The sequence below is a fragment of the Colius striatus genome, chromosome 3, assembly GCF_028858725.1.
Source record: "Colius striatus isolate bColStr4 chromosome 3, bColStr4.1.hap1, whole genome shotgun sequence".
Taxonomy (NCBI): domain Eukaryota; kingdom Metazoa; phylum Chordata; class Aves; order Coliiformes; family Coliidae; genus Colius; species Colius striatus.
In genome coordinates, this window is record NC_084761.1 from 37,748,154 (window position 1) to 37,776,106 (window position 27,953).

Sequence of the window (27,953 nt, forward strand, 5' to 3'; positions counted from 1 at the left end):
ATTGTTGCGCCTTTTCTCTTCGTTTTCTTGTTTGCCTGCATGGAACCAACCCGTGAGATTTTCTGTGCTGACCTCAGCACAGTCTTCCTTGAATCTGTTTTGGGAGGGTAGGAGGCAGATGTCTTGAGTTGTGACCCGCCCTCCACTCCAAGCACCTAGATTTTCACCCCTTCTTGTTCACGAAGGAAAGGGCAAGGTGTCATAAGCAGGGCAGGAATTGAAACAGAGACTACTTGTACAGAAATTCATGCTTAAACCTCAATTCAAAAGGAAAACACTAAGACCATTCAGAGAGAAAAGGCAAATTGCAATTTTTCTACAAGAAGTCAAGAACACAAGGACTCTTGCAATGACTCATAACAAATAGGCTGCTTCATTTATTGTTTATTTCCCCACGTGAATGAATCAACCATCCTGGAAACTCCATCACACACAGGGCAGAAAAAGTTATTTACAAGAAGGACATACATCCCCAAAGTAAGTTTAAGATGTACAGAGTTATAATGGGAATCAAGAGGGAAGGGATAGGACAAAACCAAAAGCAAGGACATTGCAGTCATAGACTTTGACTTTCAGTTACACAAGAGATCTCTGTCTCCGTGTAAGTGGGGTTTTCAACAATTAAATAAACAGCATCTTAAAAATAGAACATTTGACAATTTCAACACATTATTTCTTCTAAATAAATATTGCGTGGAAATGATGCTGCTTTGCCACCATAGCTGCCTCCTCTCCTTCTGGAACTTGACCATCACCTCTGTTTTTCTTTGTGATTCATGGTTTTGTTTCCTAATGGCAAATGCTATTTCCCCTGTTGTGTTTTGGGATTTTTTTTTTTTTGCTTCTGTGTTTGAAAAGGCTTGAACAGGCCCAAGTGAAAACAACAAGTGTCTTTCCTAACCCTTTGCAGGCCTCTGACCTGGCTCAAGGTTGAAATACAATGGCTTTTTTAAAATTACCTATTATTTAAACAGTCTTCCCCATGACCTGAAACACAATATAAGCTTTCTGCTACATACCGTGGCACTGATGCTCCCACAGACCACTTTTAAAATAAGAGTCCCTAAACAGCCATCCCCTCAAATGCCTGTGATGCAAACAGCCCCTGACCTTGTTTCTTCCTCCAAATACCTGGGAGCTCACCTGACACCCTTGCACCAGGTTTCCCAGGCAACACATTATGGCTGTTGGGGCGGCAAAGGGCCCAAAAGGTAGGTGAGGCCAGGGCCTGTGGGCTGCAGCAAGCAGGCGAGGCTGGCGGCAGGCTGTTGCCCTGGGGCAGCAGGCTGTGGGAAGCAGCTTGGCAACAGTGAGGGAGATGAGCCTATGCAAAATCCAAGTACCAGCACAAGCACTGGTGTCCCTGCTTCACCTTATGCTTATCCCATACCCTCTGCTATGGTTTTCGCAGACTCCCACAGTGGTTTCCAGGTTCAATAAAGCTTGCTTGCTTCCTTCCTCCTCCTCAGCTGGTTATCCTAAAAACAACTTTGTTTGAAGACAAAGTCAGAAGAAGGCATTGACCCACTAGTCTGGAACTGAGCTCCAAAGTACCCATCAAGCCTCCAGGCCAGCTGGCCATCCTCACACTTCCTGAGAACAAAAGTTAAAGCTGAGCCTCCCTCTGTCCCTGGCTTATTCAGAGCAGTTGCTCCTCCAGGGAGGAGGAACCCAACCGAAGATTGATATGTAAAAGAAGGTGGGCCGTCGGGGGGGGGGGGGGGGGGGGTGGGGGGGGGGGGGCGGGGAAGGGGAGGTATATGAACCTTCCATCCACTGGTTAGCCCAGCTTATCTCCCAAAATGCACTAAGGCTTGTAATAAAGTGAACATAAAAGGATAGTCTCTTGAAGGTGCAGGAAGCCTCCGGCATGATCCCTGTGCTGCCAGGGAAGCAAGGAGAGAGCATCCTTGTACTTGAGGCCAGGGCAGAACTGCAGCACACTCCCACCACCTCCTCCCAAGAGACAAGAGGATTCTGAGCTTCCCTCTGTCTGGGGCCACTTCTACAAAGAAACTACCATTTGGAAATGCAGACCTTTTGCTGATATTTATTTACTGTCCATTTTCACAAGTCTCAAAGTCATGAGGAGGTATTTTACCAAGGGGGTACTGCTGCACATGTGCAGATCTGTTCCTCCGTCCTAAAATTCTGTGGGAAAGAGAGACAGTTCTTTCCTGTAAGCATAATTATTATTGAGATACCATCCTTCTCTTTGCTGCTCCCAGAGGTTTGTCAGAGATAGGATGAGGGATGTGAGAGGGGACCAGAGGGCTAAGGCACACTATTAGATATGAGGACAGCAGGATGCTGCTGTCACACAACAGGAAATCTTTGGGTTAGAGAATGGTGTCATCTTACTAAATACACAAATGCCACATTCACTGCTACTGTCACCTGCAAAATTGAAATTCAAAAAATGCAACTATTGACAAGGAGAAAAATGGTTGCAAACAGTTAATTAATTCCCTTTCGTGTTCCCTTGACAAATTTCCAAGTTTCTGGGCCCATCTTGAAGTTTGGCTGAGAAAGAACGCACGAGTTATCTCCCACGTGAAGGATGTCCTCCCTACCTTGGTACCAAATCCTGCTCTTAGATATTTCCTGTCACCAGCAACGTTTTGCAGGAAAATATCCAAACACAAAATTTGGTTTATATTCCACACTTAGCCCCTCCTTAAAACAGAAGCTCCCCATGGAAGCTCTCAGACTCAGAAAAATGTCCAAGCAACCACAGTGATCCAGTACAGTTGTCTACCCCTCATTGTCAAAATGACAAAAAGCAGACAGACAAGGAGTCGACAGTGTGAGTGACCTCCAGCACAGAAGAGCTGTTTCCAGCCACACCTGGTCCTTTCTGCCACCCCAATGGTGTTTGGCCTACAAGGCTTACACTGAGCAAGCTGCTAAGTAACACAGTTTGAGTCCTAAGGGGGTGTGGGGGGTGAGGGGGGACTGGGGGTGTGTGTGTGTGCGCGCGCACGCATGTGTGTGCGTGTGCACGCACATGGAGGGGTGGGTGTGTGTCTTCCGGGAATTCTCAGGACAGCAGATGGCTGACAAATGCAGGAGGGTGAGGTTGGAAAGCAAGTAAGGCAGAGCATTTTTTTTGTTTTATTATAACATAATGCTGTGCTAACGAGGTTGCTATCTGAGGAACAAAGACACCAAAGACTGCATCCATGCTTGCAAAAACCCTTCTCTGATATGTCTTCAGGGCATACAACTGTTGCAGACTGTGGGATGTTGCATAATAAACTGTAGAGGCAGATTTCCCTCTTGACGGCACTTCTTCATGTCTTATTATTGTTCTGCTGGTTATTCATCATAGAAATGTTTATAGACCATCAATACATTGAGCCATTGAGACAATTCATTGCACTTTGTCATTTTAAAGGAAGGTGCCATCAACACTGAGGCTTTCCTCCATCTCTTCAAGGCAGAAAAATGCTACCCTAAAACACAGTTCAAAGTTTTTCCAGTGTAATCAGATCCTTTCCACTTTTATTTTCCCTTGCAGGTGCTTTGTATCCAACAATTAAACCAAAATAAACTGTTTTTGAGGCTTCAAAAGTGCAAAAAAGAAATTCAAGGTACTTAACCACCTTGAGCACCAGTTAAGGCGTATTTGTTTCCAGTCTCAGCCACTGTAAACCCTGTCTAATGTAGTGTACCAGTTCCATCATGTTACTGTTCAGTGCCAGAGTGCAGGTTGCTGCGTTGAGTTCAGCAAAAAACTCTGGAAAAGAGGGAGAGAGAAAATGGTTGGTTTCACACACCAGGCACACCTGATGGGGGAAGGGGCAGTCAGGAGTGACAGCAGCAGCAGCACACTGTCCATTGGCACGTCCTGCTGAATATAGGGTTCATGCAGGGAGCTCAGCAGCATTAGAAGGCCAGGAATTATATGAGAGGAAAAGGCACTTGCATACGCTCCCTAAGTTCTGGCTTTAGAAGGACATCAAGCTTGCCCATGGCAGGCAGGCAGGCAAAAGTTTGGGTGTTTATATCCCAGTCCCTTCTGCAGGCTTCCCCCCGATTTTAAACAAGCCAAAACTGAGCATCTTTCTGAGTGATGCCCACACATCTGAAAGAAGCACACACAGCTGTTGTCAGACTGGTCCCTTCCCTTCATCCATTCTTAAACCTTGGAGACATTATGATTTCTCAACTGAATGGGTTTAAAAACTCATACTGCTTGCCAGGCTATACAGCTCTGATTTGGGTTGCTTATAGTTGGGCAGGCCAGGCAGATTTAACAGGGTTCTACTGTCCTGCTGACAACTTCAGGCACTGCTCCCCTCCTTCTGCATGGGCAGGAGATGGCTCTTGCAGCACATCTGGACCTGCATGCCCTGCTCTGTGCTGGCAATCCTCTGTGCAAGTGACAGTGAGTTACAGGGAATTATCACATCTACTCCTTTCCAGTCACTTTTCCAAGTCATTCCTGCATAACCTGCCTTCCAGTGACATGGGCTCATGTCCCTCAATCCTTCCAGCCTCAAATTGTGTTGCCAGATACCTTTTCAGAAACTTCTGCTTGACTGTGCAAGGAACTCTTCAGAAGCAGAGAGCACAATGCTTCCATTCTAATATTTTCCAATTCAGAGGCAGAGAACACATTTCCCCTGAATTTCCTGCTTTTGTTTACAAAATGGGTATCCATTCCCTCCATGGGGAGCAGAAGAGCTCTAAGCAGAGACATGGAATCCAAACCCCCTGTCCAAGCTAAAAGAAGCAGCTGATGTGACAATAGCACCATGCAAAAGGAGAGTGACTTCATACGCACACACACAACCTCAGCTTGGCCTATCAGAGCCTCATGAGCCACAGTGCTGCTCTGCATTATGGCAAGAAGTTGCATCCTGTGTTGGAAGCACCTGCTTGTGGACCTGACAGAAAGCACTTCAGCTCTGCACAAGGGACGCAGACATCAGTTACAGCTAACTGCTTTCCACCAACTCATGACTTCCCTGTTTTAAGAGAACTCCATAGCTGAAGGCCACTGTTCTTTCTTCCTCTTCTTATGCCCTATGAAAGGCATAAAAAAATCAAGGATGTGGCCTTTTTTTATGTATTCACTCTCTGTACCTCGCAGCATTTTACACTGCATTAAATATCAACAAGTTCCATTTCTGAAACTCCTCCACCATCCTGAACAGTGACAACAACTGCCAAGTCTACTGGAGTATTTACTGTTCTCCTGCACAGCTCCACTCCCTTGGGAGTATTTACTACCCAAGCCATCATTCCCCTACATTAAAATGGCTGCACAAAGCAGGTTTTGAATTTAGTCTTGATTGATGCAAGACTGTGCTCAGGCTGCCCTCCCTCCTCCATGACTCATTCCTCACTTACCAGCAACATACACTACTCCTTCTATGTGACAGCCTTTTATCAGCCTTTTGAGGACATAATAAAAAGCACTACACGATTGCTGCTGTGAGCACAGACTTGTTCAGATGGCAGCCAACAACTAGAATTACTTTACTCAAAGGTGACTTGCAGAGCCTTTTGAATTTCAGCGGCTCCCTCATTTGTGCATGTAATTTTACAGCCTTCCAACAATTCAGCCTGGCACCTTGTGCTTATTTTTCTTCTGCAAGTTTGCAAACAGATGGTGGTACTACATCCCTTTGCCCACAGTCTCTCACAAAATTTTGTGTTTTATGAAAAATGACACTGCAAATGCCATGCAGGTTACAGACTCAACTGCACCTGCTCTGGGTTTTTTTTAATTATTCACCATTGCTTGTACCACAGGACAACCCAACATTTTAAACAACAGAACTGTACAACACAAAATTGCAGCAATTTTAGGAAACACTATCAGCAAATACTGGTCACATGCCCAGCAAAGACTTCAATTCAAGTGCTGCTCAGATTCTCTGCTATGAAGAGAAACCAGCTTTGCTGTTTTCAAGACCAAAACACCTGAAAGTCTGACAAACAAGCTAGAACACCAGACTACAGGCCAAAAAGTCAGTTTTAAAGAAAGTGGGCCAATTCAGAAAAGCTGATTTCCCCAAAGGGAAAAATAAACAGCAAAAAACCCTTAACACTTCTTGAGTTACCATGAAGTGAGTTGGCCGGTTTCCTGCACTTGATACCGTTATCCCTTAGCTCTTCAGACATTTGAGGATGCCAAGACAGCCCTATAATTGGGACACTCATCAACATATCACCATCGGTTATCTTTGCCAATAACCTGCCAATATGCCATAGCTGTCTATTTAAACATATTTAATGCTTTGATCTTTAGGTATGGTGTTTGCTACGTTGAGTGTTAGTATTTAAGCAAGTACACACAAGACAGAAAAGCCAGAGGGCAAAACTTTACCATTATTCTTCCTGGTCAGTGCATCAGCATGTTCCCAAATGTCATATGCACAGAGGATATGGGAAGTGATGTTGACATAGGAAGAGGTGACGCTCGTGATGTTGTTTGAGACAGTGACTGAGGAGGTGATGCTGCTGCCACTGCAGTTGCTGGGATTTGATCCCGGCTGAGAACTCACAGAACTGGCAGGAGAGGGCATTGGAGAAAGAGGAGAAGGCATGTCTGTGCTTCTGCAGGAGAAACAAACACCATTACAAACGTTTCATTTGAAAAGTCTTGCCTACCTTAAAAGTCATGACTACCTTATGCCAGGAGCTACACAGTATCATCCTGGCCTGTAGTTTGGAGCAGAGTGCTGAGAACTGAGATTTGTTCAGCTACACAACAAATAGCTGTCCTTCTGAATGCAAGGCCAAGGTTTTTAGAAGTGATTTGCGACTGTAAGGACCCTTTTGACATAAAAAAATGTGGGACTAGACATCAGAAGGGGCCACACATATCCACCTTCCAAAATCTACACCTGCTTGCGGAAGTCTTCACCAGATTATCTAAGTGTTTTTTCCTATTGACTTTCATTTCAAATGTGCTAAAGCTCCCCACCTGTGGAGGCTGGAGCTTTCCAACAGTGAGTCAGAGCAGCCAGGTCAGCCTACAAACGCTTATTTATAGATCTAGGGAAGCTGAATGTGGTCAGCTGCTCGCCTTCCAGACACAGGCTGGCTTCATTGTATTGCTTCACTCCCACCACTTCAACCAACCCCATTCTACTCACTGGTAAGGCAGAGATTCCACCACTGCTCTTGATTTCCCAATAAACTACACCGGGCAAGGTGGCAGAAAAAGAACTAGAATTTCTAGAATCACTAGTAATGACCAAACCACCCTCTCTCAACTGCAGTTTAAAAGGGACAGAACTGGAGCTGGGCAGCTGTCTACCAAATCAATTACCATAGCACACAGAAAAACTCTTTGTCATGAAAACATGGGCACAGTCTGCTGAGCATTGGGTCAAACTCTGTTCTGTAGCAGCTTGCCTTTTACTTTTGCTGCCACATACACAGCAACATTGCTGCAGATACACAGAGAGGACAAAATGCTCAATGACTTGCAAATTAGAAATTGAGATTCTTTCTCTTAGACTGAGCTGAAGAGGAAGATGTTAAAGCATCACCTCAAAGTTATGCTACTGCAGAGTGAAGGCATAATCCTACAGACAGAGGCCAAGGAGGTGGGGATCTCTAATAGAACAAGAATGACACCATCCGAAAGAACACAGTGAGAACACAGTGAGGCTCCTCTAACCTGCTTCTCCAGTGGATAACTGCTCTGCTTGATACCCAGTAACGCTGGACCTTGTAACAAAAAAAAATCCCTTTCCAATGAGAAAAGACAAGAAAGGGAGCAGAAATGTACTCAGGCCCCCTAACAGTATGAATTCAGGTGGCAAGAAAGAGTGAGTGGTAAGGCACTCTCAAGTGCAGCTTGCCACTCAAATACTCCACTGTTTTCACTCACATCCTATTAGACACATTACAAGGCAAGTGTTTTTAAATCTTACCTTTCAACACACGGAGAAGGTGCTTGTGTTACTCTGGAAGAACTCTGCAGTGAGGAACAGAACTCTTGTTAACTTTGGGCTGTTCAGCCAACATCAGTAACTACCACAGCCATGCAGATGGCAGCTTAGTTCTATGTGTGCCCTACCTTGAAGTGGTCGTTCAGGATTCTAGAATACTTTATTGCAGTGTCCTTCTTGTAACGAAACGTTGTCATGTACAGCAGGGACTGGCAGCGCATGCTGTGGATGGAAACACAGCCAAGCATCAGCACTCACAGGTACCACCACCTGCTCTGCACCCCTCAGCGGTAGGTACTCAGCAGCTGCACTGCCCACTCAATAAAGCTCAGAATTTATCCTTTCTGCACACCTTGAAAAAGGGTTGTAAAAAAAACACAAGGGGGGGAAAAAAAAAGCAAACGAGAAGGGGCCATGTCTAGTCTTTTATGAACAGGCACCCAGCCTCTTAAAGTTATCAAGAGGCTAATAAGCAGGCCCACATCCAGAAGTACCTCAGCTATGTTCAGCTACAGCTTCAGTTATGTGGCTCAAATATGGGTCGTCAAACTGCATTCTTTCACCTTAGGTGAAAGCCTTTATGCACTATCAAGTTACCAACAGACCAAATTTTAGAGCCTGTGCCTTCCATGTGTGGTCCCTTGTGATACTCTGGCTCACTTCAGAGATGTTCCAGTTCATTCTGGTTTTTACACGTTTGATTTTTTCCCTTGCAGAACTCTTGATTCCCATTTAACTCATTCCTTCAGCCCTCAAAGTAATGGGTCTTTCACTCTATCAAGTCTAAAAACAGTACACAAAGGTATAGAAAAAGTTACGCACCATAACACAGCAAAGATTTTTTCATGTGAAGATGCTGAGCAGGCTGTGAAGGATTTCAATGACATGACAAATCTAAGAAAACAAAATAAACAGAATCTTGTCAGCCATGAGTGCTCTCAAGTCCTGTTGTTTATGAAAAATCAGTGCATGCCATTATCTAAAATACTGATGCAAAAGTCAGGAAACCTGTCGTGAGTTCTTGGTCCTGGCAGCAAGTGCCTTGTATGTTCTTGAGCAGAGGACTATGTCTCAAAGTGCTGTGTCTTCCACACAGCAGAAACAGATGCAGCTCCTTACACGACTCACTGTTTTACACTGATTGATGGGCAACATCTTTACAAGTAGATGCCCAACGTGGGCTACTCACAGGCCTGCGGCACCCAAAAGAGGTACCCCTGCTACTGATGAAACATTAGTTCGGGTGTTTCTTAGTGGAAGTGTTTCTTTTGGCAAAAATGAAACAAATAAATCTCCTTTCTGAAAACAAAGCAACGACATCATCCTGAAAATGCAGTCCATTAAGACTTGAAAGCAAGCAATGTCATTTTAAAAGTAAGAAGTCTACAAGAAAAAAAAACCCCGGCAGCTGCTTCAGCTCTAAGGCAGGAAGTCAAATCAGCTCTTGAAAACACTGACATAACCTGAAATTTCAGCATGAATGAATTGACATCTATCTCTTTTCTATCCAATAAATGGATCCTTGGGTTATATTGCCTGGATATTTCATACTATCTTCATACATCTACTATGGCTGTGAAACTAAATGGGGAAGGTTGCTAAAAGAAACCCCAAAAAGAGCATACTGGTAGAAAGACACATGGAAGAAACCAGTAAAATCTGCCTTCAATGAAGCTGCAAAACCTTTAGGCGCAAACTGTTCTTCCACATATTATATGGTTGCTTTACTTTTTTTAACTGGTATACTACTGAGCTCACATGTGAAAGCAACTTTGGATCTGGATAAAGTGAGAACTCCTTTATGTCCTTGCCATAACCAGTGTCCTCTGGTTCACCTCAGCTGCCAGGCTCACATGCTGAGGAAGACATGATACCTACTTCTGATAAGCACTTTTGAAACATTTCAAAGGATTTGTCTCTGGTGCCTCTGGATGATCTGTTGTCTCTTGTTTTCACAGGAATCCAAACTCTGCTCCACAGTGGGAATCCAGAGCTGCCAATAGTTGCAAACAAGCAACAAGCTTTCCCTCCCAACACACTGCCTAACCAATCAGGCTTTGGAAACTGCTTACTTGATGAGATCTATGGTTTCGCTGAAGATGCTGTAAGCTGATTTTGGTGCTGTTATATCTGATTCCAAGGCAATTCCATATTCAATGAAGGAAAGTACAGCATCTAGGTACTGAAAGGCCTTTGCAGTCTTCTCAGTCTATTGGGAAGAAAATTCGCATTTTTAGATTAAGACAAAAACTACTTCTTTCAAGCATAGCTGAATTCCTTTTTTCTCCCTAACCAGGCAGGATGTGAAGAAAGAAAAAGATGCAAGTCAGGCCTCTGAAGTGATGATTAAATGGCTCTCAGCAGCACTCCTAATGTGGTCCCAGTCATCAGCTTTGTGTGCTCTGGTTATTTGCACCTCTTCTACTTGCTCAGAGTTTTCCTCGATAATATTGTCTGTTCTTGGGGGGCCTGCCCCATCAGAGACAGATTGAGCTTTCCCACTGCAGTATTCCCAAATTTCATTTTCACAGGTAAATAGCATGTAGCAAATGTACATTATCTGAGCCATAATTAGAAAGAAAATATGTTCAACTCACGCACGCTGTTAACCTGCACATTGCAGAGAAAGGCAGTTATGTCTCCAAAAGGCACTTCCAAGTCTTGTTCACCAGCAACACAACTCCTGTCAGGATCCTGATGTTTCAGAGTAAACTACCTTAAAATTGTTACACCTGTCTTCTGAGGACTTTCTGATAGCCCTCTGAAGCACACAGGCCTGTTAACCACAGACTATGTCAGTTCTGAAGCCTATTCTCTAGATATGGAGTATGGAAGTAATATTAGCCAGTAAATCTTAGTCACAGGCACACAAGCATCAGGTTCGAGTGCACAAGCTGGTTAACATTTGTAGCACAGCGCCAAGACTTACCATTGTATCAGCTTTGTGCTTCAGCTTCTTGGCTTCTTCCATGTAGTATTCTATTGGATGCTGTCTGAATTGGGGACAGAAAAAATCAGAAAGCTGAGAAAAAAATGTAGGATAATGATGAATTTTATCTTCGTATATAGAAGATGCTATGTCCAAATATCCTGTTTGGGTAAGCCTGCTACAGCCTTATTGAACAGTCATGACAATTACAACTAGTTACTAAATGATGTTGCCTGCATATGCAGAAATACACAGCAACGGAAAGCACAGATAAAGTGAATGATTTCTTTAAAAATGTATGCTAGTATAACATAGAAAACTTAATTTCAAAATAAAAATCCACCACAAGTTAGGCTACTATGAGGCCACTACTCCTCTGCTCCCACAGAAAGATAGTAGTTATCTCCTGTTATTCCTCAAGTACAAACACAGTTTGATTGAAAAGTGGCAAAGTTCGTGGTACCACACATCTTGCACCATACAGCACTCAATTATCTGCTTACAAGAGATACGGTCACCAGGGCTTCTATAGATGTTGGTCACAATCAATGCATAAAGGATGGTAAAGTTGGACCACATACACTTCTGTCCGCTGGAATAATCTACCCACTGTGCAGATGGCACTGAGCCACCTGTATGCTAACAGAATGAGCAGGTAGAGAGTCAAGTCCTCTCAGAAAAAGTCAGATGCCTGCTCAGCAACTTGTCAAGAATCAGACAAATCCAAACCCATCACTTGTAGGCATGCACAAGAGATACCTCCTCTCACAGTTAAAAAGTACTTGATTTCCAGAACAGATTCCCTGAAACCAAGAACTGCTGTAATAAAACCTTTACTTTGAGATGGGTAAGTCCCAGACATGAGAAGGCACTACAGGGCAGGTCTTGGACATGTATCCTTCTCTCTTTCCTCCCATTTAGAAGTGCCATTAAGAGGCAGAAGGTGGCTGCAGGGCCAACCTTGCTTGGTGTCTTCAGAAAGTACAGACAAGAGGTGTAAAACAAAAACTTACTTTTCAAACTTGAGTGGAGGTCTCCTTGGCTTGGAGGTACCATTTGGCAAAGAAGGCACTGGGAAATTATTTACTACACCACCTGCAGATACCTGCAAAACCACAGAGTAGAAATAAAGCTGATTAGAGAGAGACATCTAAACCAGCTCCAAAGACTGGTTTTCCTAAACTTCAGCAGAAAATGTCTACTTGCCCCCAGAGAGAGTCTATTCTCTAGATTTTCCCCCTCTTGTTACCCTTCTTCCTCAGGATCCCTTCCAGTAATGGAAATGGAAACTTGGCTTCTCACTTGACTGCTAGTAAGGCTTAATACCATTCAAACTTTCCCCAAGCTTGGAGAAATTAAGCAGCAGATTTCCTTGCACAATGGCTAAGATAGCAGTAAGGCTGCAAGCAGCATGTTTTTCATGGCCACTAGCCAAGGTAGGAACAAGTAATACCCATTCACACTTATCTCCAAATTAACCATACAGCAATTGCTGATTCTCCATTACTAACTAGAATACTAGAAAAAAGCAAACAGTTAGAAGGTAGTGTGCAATCTGGCTTAATACACACATATGACAACATCCTGGAGCACACACACCCAGCCACCAGTAAACAGCAATACAATTGAATTTTGTAAACCAAAAATACAGAGAACCAGCTACAAGGATCATTGGCAATTTTGTAAGCCAACAACAAAACCTTAGATCCAGGTTGCAGTCAAAACCATGGCTGCTTGTTTCTTAGTTTTAAGCAACCCAATCTTTATGTAAACTTGCTTGTTTTACACCAACATTATACTTGCAGTTGCCTACAGTCAGAAATAGTTACTACCATAAACATAATTCTCTTTCCTTTGTTTTTTACATGGTTACTTCTTATGATGTTTCACTGGTGAGATGAAAACAGACGATGGAAAGTCAGCAGAGAAGTTACACTGCAGGCTTTTGAGCTACCAACACAGAGTCACAGATAGCCATGAAAAGGGCAAAAATGCTTCAGAGAATGTTCTCTGGTGGCTAGCTTATCTTCTTTCCTTTTTAATATTCCCAAAGCATGTTTCTAAAGAGAATCGCACAGCACTCAGGAATGGCACCAAATATACCACCAGCCAGAATGGATACCTACTTTGATGCCCTTTGACAACTCAGTGTGATTTCTCTTCACTTTCTTGTGCTTGGAGACTGAAGGATCCTTGTGGTTGCTCGTGTTCCTGGCAGTGTGATCCATGGCAGGCAGCTCACTGCTCTCACTTCTGGGTCTCTTTTGGGATGTCTTGGTTGACTTTGGTGCAGGATGTGCAGGAGACATGGTTGGCAGTGGCGTGGGTAGCAGGAGGTCTGTCTTCTGGGTTTTAGAGCAAGTTTTTGGTACTCTGGAGGTGGGAAGCAAATTCATCATTTGGGATGAATATAACATACATATAATTTACGTTTTTTAAAAAAAAAACTTAAGTTACTTCATAATATACCAATTCTGTTTAAATTTCTCTGGAAGTGTGAGATGACTCGTTAACATGAGAATCCAACAAAAGCAAAATGAAACATCAGATGCTTCATCATGCATTAGATATCATATCTTCGGCTGCAAACAACATATAAGCAAGTTGCTTTTAAAGTAGAATTAAGGCTCGGGACTTGTCCTTGAAGTAAAGGCTTGCAACCAGAATGTAAGCAGGTTGCAAAAACGCCACCTTCCAACACAGCTCCTTTTCACTGAAAGAAGGAGAGAGGTAACTACAGTGACTAAAGTCCCGGAGACAAAACCTTGGTGGAACCAAGGTAAATCAACTGCAGCACTGCCTCTCCCCACATTATGGTAGAAGATAACTCCTAGGGTCAAAGGTGGGAATCCTGAAATTTGATCCTGCACATGATTTGACAGAATTAAACTGACTTGTTCCTTTAAGACTTGCCAGCTCAACAACACTTGTTGAGAGGATTCAAGTGAGAGAGACTTAAAATGCTGTGCTTTTAAATGGCAAACACTATCACAGTCAGTGATATGGTGGCATATTAGATTTCCGATCATCTGAATTTAGGGCTATCAAGGAACTCCAGCACCCCTAAGCAGCACCAAATAGCTCTAAACCTTGTTTTGCTACTGCTCATTTACATCCATTTTTATTCAGCTTCTCAAAGTTTCCAAGAAAACACTAAGCAGTGAACCCCAGCTCATGGACTGCAACATCAGAAGGGGAAATTGAAACCTAATGGAAAGACTAAAGCATGATACTGCATATCTTATTTCATTCTACTGTGCATGGGACAATTCTCTCCCTTCTTCCACAACCTACTTTTCCCAAGGTACAGTCCCTACTCACTGCACACATACTCCCCAGCTTCCGTACTTTGGTATAGCTGATGCTTCAGGGAGGACTATTTTACATGGCACAGCAGCATCCCCTGACCTGATACAGAGCCTTCTCTCCCCCAAAATGCATCCTATCCTTTCCACTTAAGGCTAAAAGGGGTGCTCATTTTCACCGAGATAAAGGAAGGAAAGAACCCCAGAATTAAAACCTTTCCATTATTGCCATTATCAAGACACAAACCTCAACACTGCATACCAATCCAAGTCAACAGCTCAAACCCAAGCCACAAGCAAGCAGGAATTGAATGCAGTAACCCATGTCTAATGCATGAGCCTCCCCTCTCAGGAACACTGCCCATTTGAAGAGATTCTCTTGGAAGCATTCACTCTGGCAAAGACCTAGCCAAAATGCTGGCAGGACACTGGAATGCAAATTACAGGATAAGTTTCAGCAGATCTACCACAAGCACTGCAAATGCTATGCTGGAATAAACAAGAAATTCCAAGAAATAAACAAGAAAAGCCACCTGAAATTCCAGAGAAAGTCATGACAGGTGTGCCAGTTGCATGTCCAATAGGTCATAACACATACAAAAAAAGGACAAGATTATTTTAGTGGAGAAGGGAAATACTGCCTATCCCATCCCACTTACACATACAAATCTGTTTTCTGGACTGGGCTTTACACATTTCACTCCTGTACAAATTTGGACCAGTCCCAGTGAAAAGCGTATCGGTGTTGCAGCATCTCAGTTTGGTTAGAGGAAGAGCAAGATGCCTGTCCATATCCATGTGCTTCTGCAGTACCCTAGTTCAGTCGTCTCACATGGCAGCAATATGGGAAAACAGTATCCATCACATATACCGCTGCTCTCAGCAGGGAGAAGACAAGCCCCAGCTAACACAAACACCATATGCGCTAGTAGCAGCTGGTAACTGCTAGTCAAAGCCTCTAACTGGTGACAGCAAAAGCAGCTGAGGGAGGAGTGTCAGCACTGACACCTGATAGTTTTTGTTCATCAAGATCTGGCCAATTACAAAATCAGCAACAATCACCAAATAAAAACGTATGAACCTAAAGTACAATATCCTATTCCCAAGAGGCTGCCAGAACACTCTCTCCTGTGGACACAATTGCTCAGTCATAGGAACCAGAGTGATGACTTCCAGGCCACAGTTTCATCTGTTTCACCTGTTTGCAGGGCAGTCTGAGCAAGCAACTCAGTTTGTCTGCACCTCAGTTTCTCCATGTGCAAAATGTATTCACATCATCCTTTCACCATACAAAGACTAAGAGCATTAAACACATGTGACCTGACAGAAATCTGACAAAAAGTGTTCTGCTTCCCATGCAGTGAGAGCACAAACTTGCCCAAAATAAATACGACAGCAGAACCCACAATGAGAGAGAGATGGTCAAAGAAAAATAATAGAATAGAATCATAGAATGGCTCAAGTTGGAAAGGACCTTTAAAGATCATCTAGTCCAATTTCCTTTTTAATAGCATTTTAAGGCTAGTTCCATTTCTCATGAAAGCAGAAACAATTGATCCTCGAACTCTCAAGTCCTACTCACCTAGAATCATAGAACGGAATGACAGAACAGTTTTGACTGCAAGAGACCTTTAAAGGCTCATTTAGTCCAATCCCCCTGCGATGAGTAGAGACACCTTCAACTACGTGGTAAGTTCTCTTGCCATCCCTTTAAACCCTTAAACTATCAAGTAGAACAAGTGTACAGTACTCCCCACAGAACAGCCACTGCCTCCCACATCATCCAGGGCAATTATCTGCTGATAGATTGCCACTGCTGTAATGTGAAGAAGGGGAAAGGAGTCTTGCATCCCAGCAGGCAGGCAGCCTACCACAGTGCCACTCAAACAGCTCATTTTTTTTGCACAAATTTATTTCCTGCATCTATTCTGAAATACAGTGGTGCACATGGCTGCCTACCAGCTTAGGAAGAGAAGTAGTATGAGCAAAAGTGGCAATTGAATTCCTTGCAGCATTAACATATTTTTTGACCTACATGTATATCAGAGCACACAACAATGAGAACTGCAGGATGGACAAGTTCATGTTTAAAATGGTGAAATCTGACTGAGGGGGGAATCTCATTAATATTTATAAGTATATAAACCTGTAAGTATATATATCAAAGGAAATAAGTATATAAGTATATAAATGGTGGATGTCAGGAGGTTGAGACATCCCTTTTTTCTATTGTATCTAGCAACAGGACAAAGAGTAATGGGAAGAAGCTGGAACACAAAACATTCCATTTAAACATAAGAAAAAACTATTTTTCTGTGAGAGTGGCAGAGCACTGGCACAGGCTGCCCAGGGAGGTTGTGGAGTCTCCTCCCTTGGAGGTTGTCAAGACCCACCTGGACACGTTCCTGTGTGACCTGATCTAGGTGATCCTGCTTCTGCAGGGGAGTTGGACTAGATGATCTCTAAAGGTCCCTTTCAACCCTATCATTCTATGATTCTATGATCTTTATTCCCATCTCAGCAGTTAGAAAACAGGACAAACATCATAACATTCAACATTTTTTCAGCAGTGTAAACCAAGTATGGGGGAAACCCAGCCACTGAAAAATCATTTTATCCTTGAATTATTAGGAGCATAATCCTCAGCATTAAGAGTGGAGAGGAAGATAGGTGACACTCAAGTATCACTTCACATCTGCAATAAATAAAAAGGTAAATAAATTGCAATCCCTTAAACACGTGGTTGGTTCCAGGATGTAAAGACAAATCTGCAGTAGATTAAGATTTAGAAGGCGTATTATGTTATAAGCAAACTCACAATTACCTCCAGTACAGGAGATAAAATTCCTTAACTTCTTTAAGAAACCCTCTGTTCTACACATCTTTCTGTTATCTCACCACTGTATACTCACTTCTTTTTATTGAAGTCTTTGTTAGCTGAAGACTGCAATGATTGTGTTTCTTTTTCTGATTTCATTTTCTTCCTATCAATCGCATTCTCTGCTTTCCTCTAACAGGAAGAAAAAAAAAATTACTCAGGTTTTGAGAGTTCATGTAAAATACAGACCAACACAGCTAAGTTTGATAAATTCTGGTTTTAAAAAGAAGCGATATCAGAACTGACAAAGTGGAAACCCAGAATGTAGCAGATAAAGATTTCAGGCTCACTGATAGGTACCCTAAAAATGATATTTTATCTACTCTTCCTTGGATATATTCAGATTTACTTGGATTTATTTTGTAGCAGCAGGGATGGAACTACTAAACCTCCTGTTGGTAATAGTAATCAAAATTAAGGCACTTCCCTTGCTGAAAATAAGCATTTCATCTATTCCAGATGAGCCGTTTTCCTCCTACTTGGTAGAAATTGTACATAAATGTATTCAGATTCCTCCTGGAAAAGTCATGAACTGCAATTAATCGTGTTCTGTGATATGCCTTATCAAAGGGGAGGAAAAAACCATTCACAGGAGAGTTAGATCACTCAGATTTCCTAGCTGTGCAGGATTTCTGGATTTATTAACAAGAATTTGATGCAGCTGAAATTTTAAAGTCAGTTAAAACCACTGCCATTGAGGCAGAAAAGCAATAGATAATACTTCTTAACTAAACTCCATAGATCTTACAACACAAAGCACACAAAATCATCGGCTCACGTGAATGAAAAACTTCAGACAATTTGCTACAAGACAGGAAGTTGTAAAGAAACTGCACGTATCAGTCTGCATTACCCATAGCAAGCCTGGTGGTAGCCAAAAGCATTCCAGGACTTTTTATCCCTCTCCCAAAAGTACACCCAGGTTTATGTCACTTTGATGGAGTTCAGTGTGTTAGGCTCAGTACAGTCTACCTCTGGCAGTGTGTTCAGGGCAAGGCTCCAGCACCTAAATCATGTCCTTAAACTGTTTCTCAGGTTAAGTTCCACACTGCTGCAAAAGATGCCTGACAGCTGTACCTGACCTAGCTGCCTGTGGTTCCGAAGCCCAAGCCTACAGGGACACTGATGCACACTGACATAATGCAGATAGTGAGGCTCTGAGGTGGGTTTTCCTGCAATCAGATACCCAGACTGCAAGGGAACACATGTCCAACATCAAATAGCTACTCTCTCGAGTCTTTGTGACTACAAGAAAAGAGATAGATTGACCACCTGTTTACCTTTTTCCCTCAACTCTGCAGGAAGGGATTGCCAGCTACTCTCAATTTTCTTCCCCATTTCCTTGCTCTCCTCAATTCTCCCCACACTTATGAGAAGTTCAGAAAATGACAAGACTAAACAAAACCTATACAGGAACCAAGGTTATTCACCCATACATGCTAAGCCTCCTGCTCTGTGAGAAGGACCAAAAAGGTATACAGATACTGAAATATTCACAGTGAGTACCCATTCAGAGTTAGACCTGCAGCCAAGCTTTTGTGCAGTTGAATCAGCTGGTTGGAAGTATATTCACATTCCCCTTTGGGGTTTAGCTCTCCAAAAACCACTTGTAAGCAACTACCATCTCACTTAAATAAAGGGCTGTCTTGTAATTCAAGGGAAAGCAACTATTATAGCTAATGGACTCTGCAAAGGAGTCTCTAGAAAGCTCCTTACTGGACCCATATGTCTTTTAAGCATTAGCATTGCTGCTCACACCATACCATCTCAGAGAAAGCCAAAGAGGTTTTCTACATATTTATTCAAACACTGAAATCCAAAGAAAGGTTTAGTGCTACCATCAGTGAATGCAGTTCAGTTAAAAGTCTGCATTTATGGAAAAGCAAAAGGCATAAGGTTGCTGCCATCACCCCTAGTAATAACACAATTCACACTGTGCAGAATTAATTCTTCTTTGTGTAGGGAAGCAACCCCATCTGTTTCATGGAAATAAATGAGTTCACACAGGAAAAGACTACACTTCTCAAGACTGAGGGTGCATAGCTAAAAGACAGGAGAAGCATACATAGATAAAACTGAAAAGCACAGGTCAGGGTGGCCTGGGTCAGTTCTCCCTCTGGGCAGTTCTCCAAACTGCAGGCAAGGTGCTCTCCCACCACAGATAATAAACGGATAGCACAGATGACTGTCCAACCTGGGAGGTGCTTCAGATACTGTGCTGTTTTTATGGGGGTTGCTGGGGGATGGGGCACTGCAGACCTCCCTCTATAAAGCTCTGCTTAGGTTGAAAGCCAGAGAAACTCACAAATGCTACCAGGAGGCTGGCCAGCCATGTGACACAGCCTACTGCTGAAAGCTCCTCCAACACAGGAGGATTCAGGTTTTGTTGTCTGAGAAAAACAGTATTTCAAGAAAACACAGCAAAACCCAATGTTTTAAAACACCAGTGTTTGTACATATCTTACAGGGCTCTTCATCTGCTCAGCAGGGGACATTTTTGATACATATTCCCTTTAGAAGTTTGCTACGACTTTTATAAGAGTTGGGATCAATGGGTCAACTCCCAACCCATAAAGTGGAAATGAACTCTCTGCAGGCGTTTTTCAAATGGCACCTTGGTCCTTGTACAAATCCACCTCCACCTCTCACCTTCTTCTTTTGAAGGGACTTGTCAAGAATGTCTGTGCTCTTCCTCTTCAAGTCCTGCTTCTCTACACCAGGGAGTTCCCTGGCCTCTGCTCTCTTCTGTTGACTGCCTTTCCTGGGAGGCTGGGGTATTCTTGACAGAAGACGAAGACCTATTTTCACCATGAGGGACTGAGGAGTGAGGGAGTCCTTTACTGGTGAGAGTAACTTCTCCCTGATAGGCAAGGGAAGATTCTCCTTGTGAATATCCTCTCTGGCCACAATGGCAGGCCTGGGGCTGCCAGTCCTGGTGGGGGTTGTGCCCTGGCCTTCAGGAAGGGGACTGAGAGCGAGATGCTCCTGGGCACTGCCAAACAAAACTTCTCTCATAATCTTGGGATCCAAGAAGGGTTTGGTGTTGGCCTGGTGGGAGCTCTTGTGCTTGCTGTTCTCAGTGGGCCCTTGCAGTGTCGGCTTCAGGTCTTTTCCTTCACTGGATTTTGGTTTCCCTTTCCTTTTGACTTTTGGCTTGTCTCTGGAAGACTGGTCTCTGACCTCAAAAGGACCAGGGTCACTCTCTACCTTTAGGCCTCCCTTGGGCCCCTCGTGCACTGTGGTCTTGCTGGGCTTTTTGATACCCACAGTCTGCCTGAGCAAGGTCTCCTTCACACACATGGGAAACTGTTGGCAGTTGCGTTTGGTCAGAAGATGAGTGTCCTGAGAAGCCTTGGCCACTTGGTCAGAACTGTCGTGATGAGGCTCCCTCAGCTGAGTGTGCTGGTGGGAGGAATTGCTGCTGATGCTCTGCGTCTGCTCCTTGCCCTCCACATGTCCATTTCCATGGCTGATTTCACTCTCTGTTGGCACTGCTGGTGTGTTCACCTTGGTCAGCCAGTTGTCAAGCTGCCACTTATTGGAAGTTGGTGGGTCAGGCTGCAGACAAAAAGAGAAAAGAAAGAAGTAAGACTGATGCTTTTATAGGCTATTTCCACCATAGAATAGTTTACCAGAACCCAGTAAAATTTCCCTTACTGTTAAAAGAGCTTGAAAGACCATGAGATAATGGGTATTTGCTCCAGTGTGTGCACATCAACGCTTAGTTCACACAGATCTCATTTCTGCACAGCATCAGTCCAATGCATTGCAACGGCACTCCTGAATTTCTGCTAGTCCTACCTGTTACTCAGTAAAAGATAGTTTACATTAAGGCTTTATCTTGGTGTGCCACAAACCAACACTGTTGCACAATCAGACAACATATTAAAAAAACAGTAATTGTAAAATTGGATTAGGTGCTGTTCTCACAATGCTTTTGGAAACTTGTTTGCCCACAACACTGCTTTCAAAACAGACAAGAAGTTGTGCCAGCTATTATGTCTCACTGAAGATAGGCTGTCAGGCTCCTGTGGTTTAACCAAAACAAAACCTTTAACCAAAAGAAAACCATATACGAAAAGAAATTGTACAAGTAACACATTAAGTCCAGTCTCTTTTGAGTCCTCTGCCTATGCATTCCAACAATCACTTCCCTCTGGGTCAACTAAGGCAAAAGCAACAACAGAGATCTGAAGGCAGCTGGAGTCATGTTCAGCTAACAATGCGGTTGCTACAAGACCTGCTTTATCTAACAGCAGTCTGACAAGTTGTGAGCAAAGCAAACCCAACTAATCCTATAAACAGACAACAGAAGCTGCAAATCTGAATAATTTTTTTCTGGAGCCCATTCTGAAAATATCATGTATGTGTCAGCATCGCTCAAGTGGGTGACTCACTCAAATGTGTAGCTCCTTCTCTGGGCACCATCACGGCACAGCTAGGCACCTGCCCTAACTGCCTTTTCCCAGTCACAACTCACGCTTGGGAGAAGAGTCACAAATCGTCCCGAAAAAGAAAAAGCCTAGTATGTGAAAGGTTTTCCAAGACTAAAGAATCCTTTCTGCCATGCAGGGGGGTTGGACTAGATGATCTCTAAAGGTCCCTTCCAACCCCTAACATTCTATGATTCTATGTTTTTCTTCTCTCTCCAGACTCAACTCACTGTAGAACACATGGATAAAAAACATAGGTCTTCAACTGTGTTAGAGTCAGTTAATCTAGAAATCTGGTTTAAAAACCAGTTTGATTCTACTATGGGTTTGTAAGTAAAATTAAACCAAAAGTTCCATTATACTTTTAAGATAAAAATCTGCTTTATCTTCACTAGAATGTTAACTTATTAGCCACTGAAGAACTTATGGTTTTTGTCAAATGATATAAAAACATGGCCAAAAGACTTAGTAAGCTTTGGTTTAGTATGTAGGTAGCTATCAGACAGTGACATGCTCTGATCCTTTTCTAGCACTTGTGCCACTTATCTTGTGTCAGTTATCTTGTTTGTGATCTACACTATCATATGTGCTGTCATTGGATTTTCCAAACAAAGAAGAAAAAAAAAAAAAAAAAAAGAGAAGGAACTAAGACCAGTGGTATCCAGGGAGGCATCAAGAAAAGTGTGGCCAGCAGGTCAAGGGAGATTCTACTCCCCCTTTACTGTGCCCTGGTGAGGCCTCATCTGGAGGACTGTGTCCAGTTCTGGGCTCCCCAGCTCAAGAGGGACAGAGAACTTCTGGAGAGAGTCCAGCGCAGGGCCACCAAGATGATGAAGTGTAGTGGGTCTGGTGTGGTGGTGATATTCCACAGCAGCTCTTGCAGTGCTGTGCTTACTGTTGGTATTGATAGCACATCAATGTTATGACTACTGCTCGCACAGCATCAGGACTGTCCCTCCAGTATTCCTTCCCTTACCTTCACCAATAGCTGTGGGTGGGCATGATCTTGGGAGGGACCATGGCCAGGACAGTTGATCCAAGCTGACCAAGGAGATATTCAATACCATATGACATCACCTCAGCAATATAAACTGGGGGAGAGGAGCAGGAATTGGGGGCAAGAATAATTTTTGGCCTTCCAAAAGCAACCACTACACGTACCAAAGCCCTGCTTCTCGGGAGGTGGCCAGACATCGCTGCTGATGGGAAGTAGAGAGTAACAGCTTTATTCAGTTTTGCTTCGCTTCTCGTGCACGTGGCTTTGCTATTTCTTTGTTAAACTGCTTTTATCTCAACCCACGAGACTCATCTTTTTTTCTCCCCACCCTGGCTTGCTTAGAAGGGGGGTAACAGAGCGGCGTGGTGGGCACCTGGCATCCTTATGAGGAAAGGCTGCAGGAACTGGGACTTTTCAGCCTGGAGAAGAGGAGACTGAGAGGGGACCTCATTAATACTTAAAAGTATCTGAAATGTGCATGTCAAGAGGACGGGGCAACACTATTTCCTGTAGTGCCCTGTGACAGGACAAGGGGTAATGGACAAAATCTGGAACACAAAAAGTTCCATTCAAACATAAGGAAAAACTATTTCACTGTTGAGGTGAGGGAGCCCTGGCACAGGCTGCCCAGGGAGGTTGTGGAGTCTCCTCTGGAGATTTTCAAAACCCACCTGAACATGTTCCTGTGTGACCTGATATCTAGGTGAACCTGATTTAGCAGGAGGGTTGGACTAGATAATCTCTAAGAGGTCCTTTCCAACCCCTGTCATTCAGTGATAGTCTATAGGTCTTAAGGTCTGTGCTTTTGCATTTGAAGAGCTATTAAAAAAAATGGACCATATGCAAAACCAAATAATAACTTGCTTCTTAAGCACCACAGATTAACAGTTTGCTGAATAAAAAGAAAAGATAAAATGGTAAATAGTTAGGACTACCAGAGTGAGAAGGATCTTAAAATCTAGTATTTTCAGGACAAACCAGGCGGGGTTTGGTAAAAGAGAAGTATAACATTTCTTTCCTTCCAAAGACATATAGTTTGCAAAGAGCACAGTGTATTACGTGTGAGATGAAAAGATACAAACACGCACATAAAATTCTCCTTGTTCACGAGCTTCTAAGGTAAAAGAAGGCAAAGAGAGGGCTGGGGGAAGGGGGTAGAAATTAATTACAATGTTTCTGGGCCTTGCCAGAGTACCCCAAAGCTGTCAGCAGAGTGGTTTACATTAGCTGTGTTCTATAGCATATAACCATGTACTTCCCACTGGCCTGAGAATGCAAGCTGGAGGAACTGTTTGAAACAATGGGATATGAGCACTTATGCAGCAGATTTTTTAAAAATGCCTGGTCTCAATTATGAAACTTGAAGGCATCAAGTTCTGTTTGCCTGCTTTTCCCAATAAAAGCCTCAGAAATGCCGGTGCAGCACTATCTGAGTCAAATTCAACAGAAGCAAGTCCAGGCACATTCCAGGCCTTTCCTGCAGGCCTAATCACTTCAGCTGTAATCTGGACGAAGTTGAATCTATCACTCACACACAGGAGTTGCAGGGATGTGGTGACTCATCTTTACACACCAGGAAACTGGTCTCACCCTGAAGCAGTCTACAGTCTTGGCACTCAGAAAAGTTGCATGAGCAGGGGTGGGCCCCAAACACCCCTGACAAGCCATGCTTGTCATCTGTACCTTGTTTGTGTTTCACCAGTAAAGACACCAATTCATCCAGGAGTGCTACATAATGACGTTAAAGGGGAAGAGTGAACACCTCAGGGTCAGGCATGTAAAAGTCTAATTATGCTTTTACTAAGGATTACTTCATTGACAAACTGTAGAAGGGAAGCAAAGGGCAGAAAAAGTCTGACGATGCAGCCAAGATGTCAAGGGAACACTTGAACAATGACAGTATTTGAGGTCTCCTGTCCTAATTGCATTCAGACAGCAGAAAAGCCGAGTCAAAAGACTGTATTAAGCAGCCTCTATGTTTTTGGGGATTTTGTTTTTTGCATTCACCTCAGGTGCTGATGCTCTTGAAGGGTTGCTTGCTTCACTGTCACTTGAGTTGCTCTCCGTCTCTGAAGAGTCTGAAGAGCTGTCTGAGTCACTGGTGCTCCCTGACTCAGTGCTGCTGGAATGTGCTGATGCCACACTCTTGGGTTGTGACTGTAGGGCACTGCAAGGCCACCACGAGATAAAATTAGAAGGCAGAATGGGTGAAGGTTACTTATTTACTATATCAACATGGCAAGATTAAAAAAACTCAAATCCTGAAACCTTGTGTTTTGGCAATGAGAAGAGAGGGGAGAAGGCCAAAGATAAAGTACCAGAATAAAAACCCTCTGGCAATAATAAAACCTTCACTTCCAACCCAGTCAGACAAATACATAAGGAAGCTATCATTGTTACAATACAAAGCTGCATATAGCCAACCAAAGTTTAGAACATAACTGACAATGACAAATGCTTTTCTGAAAGCCCTATGATTCAACCAAAAATTTTCCAATAAAGGCTAACAAGACAGAAATGTACATTCCAGGATGGATTCTGTTTTTTGTACTGTCACCTTTAAGTTTTCACTTCTCTATCTTTCACTTCTTACTTGGTCAAGGTGCTGTAAATGTTTCGTCAACAGCACTGACAATGGGAGTGAAGGGAATGGAGGTAGAGTCATAATTTTTACACAGAGCTTCTTTTTCTTTTGAAATGGGCTTTCAAAATCAAATGTTGATTTTTTTTTTTTACTTTGAAAAATGTGTCCCATGTCAGCATCAACACACTTGTGTGATTTGGAGACAAGATCATTGCTGATCTAGACTGATACTGTAAGAACATTCTATTTCCAAGAGCCTGCAGAGACATAGATCATGCCAAGAACTGGTGTGCCCTTCTGCAAGTCTGACTTTGTACATCATTACCCTGTGCTAGAAGAACAGAAACATCAAGATAAAAATTTATGTCAGTGACATCCTATGGGAAAAATTCTGTGCTTTTCCAACTTTCTTTCTCTAATACTGGTGTGTGGCTGTTCAGTCTACATTGAATGTTCCTCCTGATTAACAATACATGTCAGGAACCGCTTACAACGTGCTGCCTTATAGCAGGAGAAGCTGAAATAGCCTCAGTGAACCTACCTAACTCTTTTCTGTTCTTCACCTGCCTGGTTGTTTGTGGAGAGCAAGAGGAGAAAAAGAATGGAATAGCCAGGAAAATACAATTCTGGTTCATAGCATAACCCAGTATGCCTGGATTATTCATTTCTAATTGGAGCTTTCTGTAAACCCCCATACAACTAAGGCCAATTTTCAACAGTCACTTCAGGCAGCTAGAAACCACAGACTGTATCTACAAAAGAAACCAGGAACCCTTACCCATCTACCCCACATATAAAGAGTAGTTTTGGTTTTCCTCCTTATTTGGTCTAGCTAGTAGTTTGAGAACAAACCTGTACCTTGGAGGAGCAAGTGAAGAAGGTGGCTTTTCAACAACCTGTTTTGTTCACAAAAACAAAGAGGAGAGTGGGAGGAAAGATTAGCTTAAGCAACCCAGAACAACAAAACAAGTCATGATGATTTAAAGGGATGTCTGTGTGCCTAGTGTATAAAATATCTAAAACTGACTTGGTCGTCACCACTCTCTTCACTATCACTGAGCTGCAGGTCTTCCTGGAGCATTCTGAAAGACAACCAGAAGATAAACATCAGCCAAAACAGAGACATTTTCAAGCAGCAGACACTGAAGAATATTTGGCTTGCCCTCGCCAAAACAAACCAACCTCCCACATTCTTTTCTGAACATTCAGCAAGCTCAATCTGCTAATCCCTGCCATTACCTGAATGAATGATAAAATGGTAATACACAAACTAAGCATTTTACTATGCTTTCCAACCAATCTCAGGACATTTTGCAATGGAAGTGCCATTGGCTGCCACCTACAGACAACAAAGTCCTGCAAAGATTACCTGGTACACTAACACAGCAGGATGGAGTGGAAGAAGTCTGATCCTTGTACAGCAAGGCTGTACTGGCTCCCCAAAGGGTTGAAAGCATTGTCTTTGCACCAGCAGCTGTACATGTTCATGTTCTCTGCTCTCAGGGGCTACAAATGTTTCTCATGGGTTCTCTTTTTGTTTCTGAAATCTCCTTTCACACATACATAAGTAAAACACTATGGTTAAGCCTGTCTCCTATTTCCTCTTTACAGGACGAACTCCGTGCTCCTGCACATCTCAGCAGTAATTGTAACTGAGCAGTTCAGATACTCAACACACTTCACAACTTAGGAGGCACAAACTCTACTGTTGCTAGCGTGGAGAGCATGCTGCCTGCAAATCTTTCCAAAAGCATGGTTTGGTCCTCCTGCCTGCAGATGGTAACTACTGTTTGCAATTTCAATGCATTACTGAGGTCCTTAAAAGGCTGGAAGGGAAGAATTTTTGGGAAGGGACCCAAAGTTCTCCCAAATTTTTCTCCTCTTTGGTAATCATGCAGACATTCCAAATGGAGTTGGAAGAGAGACAAGCGAAATTCTTGCTATTCAAATGTATAGTGATTCACATATTGAAACTAGCTGGAGGCTGACTCCTCAGCCCAGAGAATTACACATGCTCACTCCATGAATGGGATAAAAAGCTTGGGAGCTGAGACTGGGATTTTAATCAGTTAGGTCAAAAGTCTGTTTATTTCCTTCTCCTCTCAAGCTAAGGGTGCTCTGTAAGAAATTTTTGTTGTGCCCAAACAAGAAAAAAAAACCTCTGACCCAACAAGAAAAATAAGCCTCTGACCTCTCATGACAACAAATTCTATAGCATGAAAATAATATTAAAGATCTCTAGTGGACCACATCACCTTGCAAAAGTGGGAGTAGATAGCACTTCTTACTCTTGCTAGAGAAACTACACAAACCTTCACACTCTTTCATGTCAAACAATAAACAAAGCAAAAAAGATTTACGGCTCTGTAGGTCACCCGTAATAACACCTTGATTTTATGAATTTATTACAATAGAAGAGAAAAAAATCTTGAATGACAAAGTGATTCCCTTCTGTAAACGCTATTCCCACTAACTAGACAAATTATTTCATGCTCATACCAAAGTGACTGACATGCATGGAGATTGAAATAGAACCATGTCTACTGCTGAAGCTAGTAATGACCAACAACGAAGCTCACAACCACCAACAATTCCACAAATGAGAAGTGATGAATCTGTGTCTACCAGTACCAAGCCAACCCTCCTGCACAGGTGATACCTCCTGCAAAGGTACTGACTTCACAGTCCCTGAGTACCTTTCACCGATGCACAAATAGTTCTCAGTGCACATGGGCTCTCATTACATTTGAAGACCTATGTGCTTTTTTGTCCAGGCATTTATGACTTTGCCATTCCCCTGTGACTATCCTACTCCATCTTCTAGTCTCCACTGCCTCATTTCCTTACACACCTTCTTGGTGAAAAAATAATCTCTTGATTCTTCTTTTGGAGTAAACAGTCAAGGAAGCAC

At 43.0% G+C, this 27,953-nt stretch overlaps 1 protein-coding gene across 3 annotated transcripts in view; it reads right to left on the reverse strand.

Annotated features, from left to right (window-relative positions):
- Window positions 1-819: 819 nt before the first annotated feature.
- The window catches only part of AFF1 (ALF transcription elongation factor 1), a 103,972-nt gene continuing 76,838 nt past the window's right edge, over window positions 820-27,953 (reverse strand). Inside the window, exons 8-21 of one of the 3 annotated variants that reach the window (XM_061991980.1) lie at window positions 26,070-26,124; window positions 25,901-25,938; window positions 24,466-24,625; window positions 19,678-20,586; window positions 17,063-17,160; window positions 12,972-13,218; window positions 11,859-11,950; window positions 10,846-10,909; window positions 9,989-10,125; window positions 8,739-8,810; window positions 8,045-8,138; window positions 7,899-7,942; window positions 6,341-6,570; window positions 820-3,739 (exon numbers count right to left, since the gene is read on the reverse strand). In XM_061991980.1, the coding sequence (XP_061847964.1) occupies window positions 3,618-3,739; window positions 6,341-6,570; window positions 7,899-7,942; window positions 8,045-8,138; window positions 8,739-8,810; window positions 9,989-10,125; window positions 10,846-10,909; window positions 11,859-11,950; window positions 12,972-13,218; window positions 17,063-17,160; window positions 19,678-20,586; window positions 24,466-24,625; window positions 25,901-25,938; window positions 26,070-26,124 (2,362 nt within the window). In that variant the 3' untranslated portion in view covers window positions 820-3,617. Of the gene's footprint in view, window positions 3,740-6,340; window positions 6,571-7,898; window positions 7,943-8,044; window positions 8,139-8,738; window positions 8,811-9,988; window positions 10,126-10,845; window positions 10,939-11,858; window positions 11,951-12,971; window positions 13,219-17,062; window positions 17,161-19,677; window positions 20,587-24,465; window positions 24,626-25,900; window positions 25,939-26,069; window positions 26,125-27,953 lie in introns of those variants that run through there. The other 2 variants (XM_061991981.1, XR_009818382.1) reach the window with 2 other exon arrangements.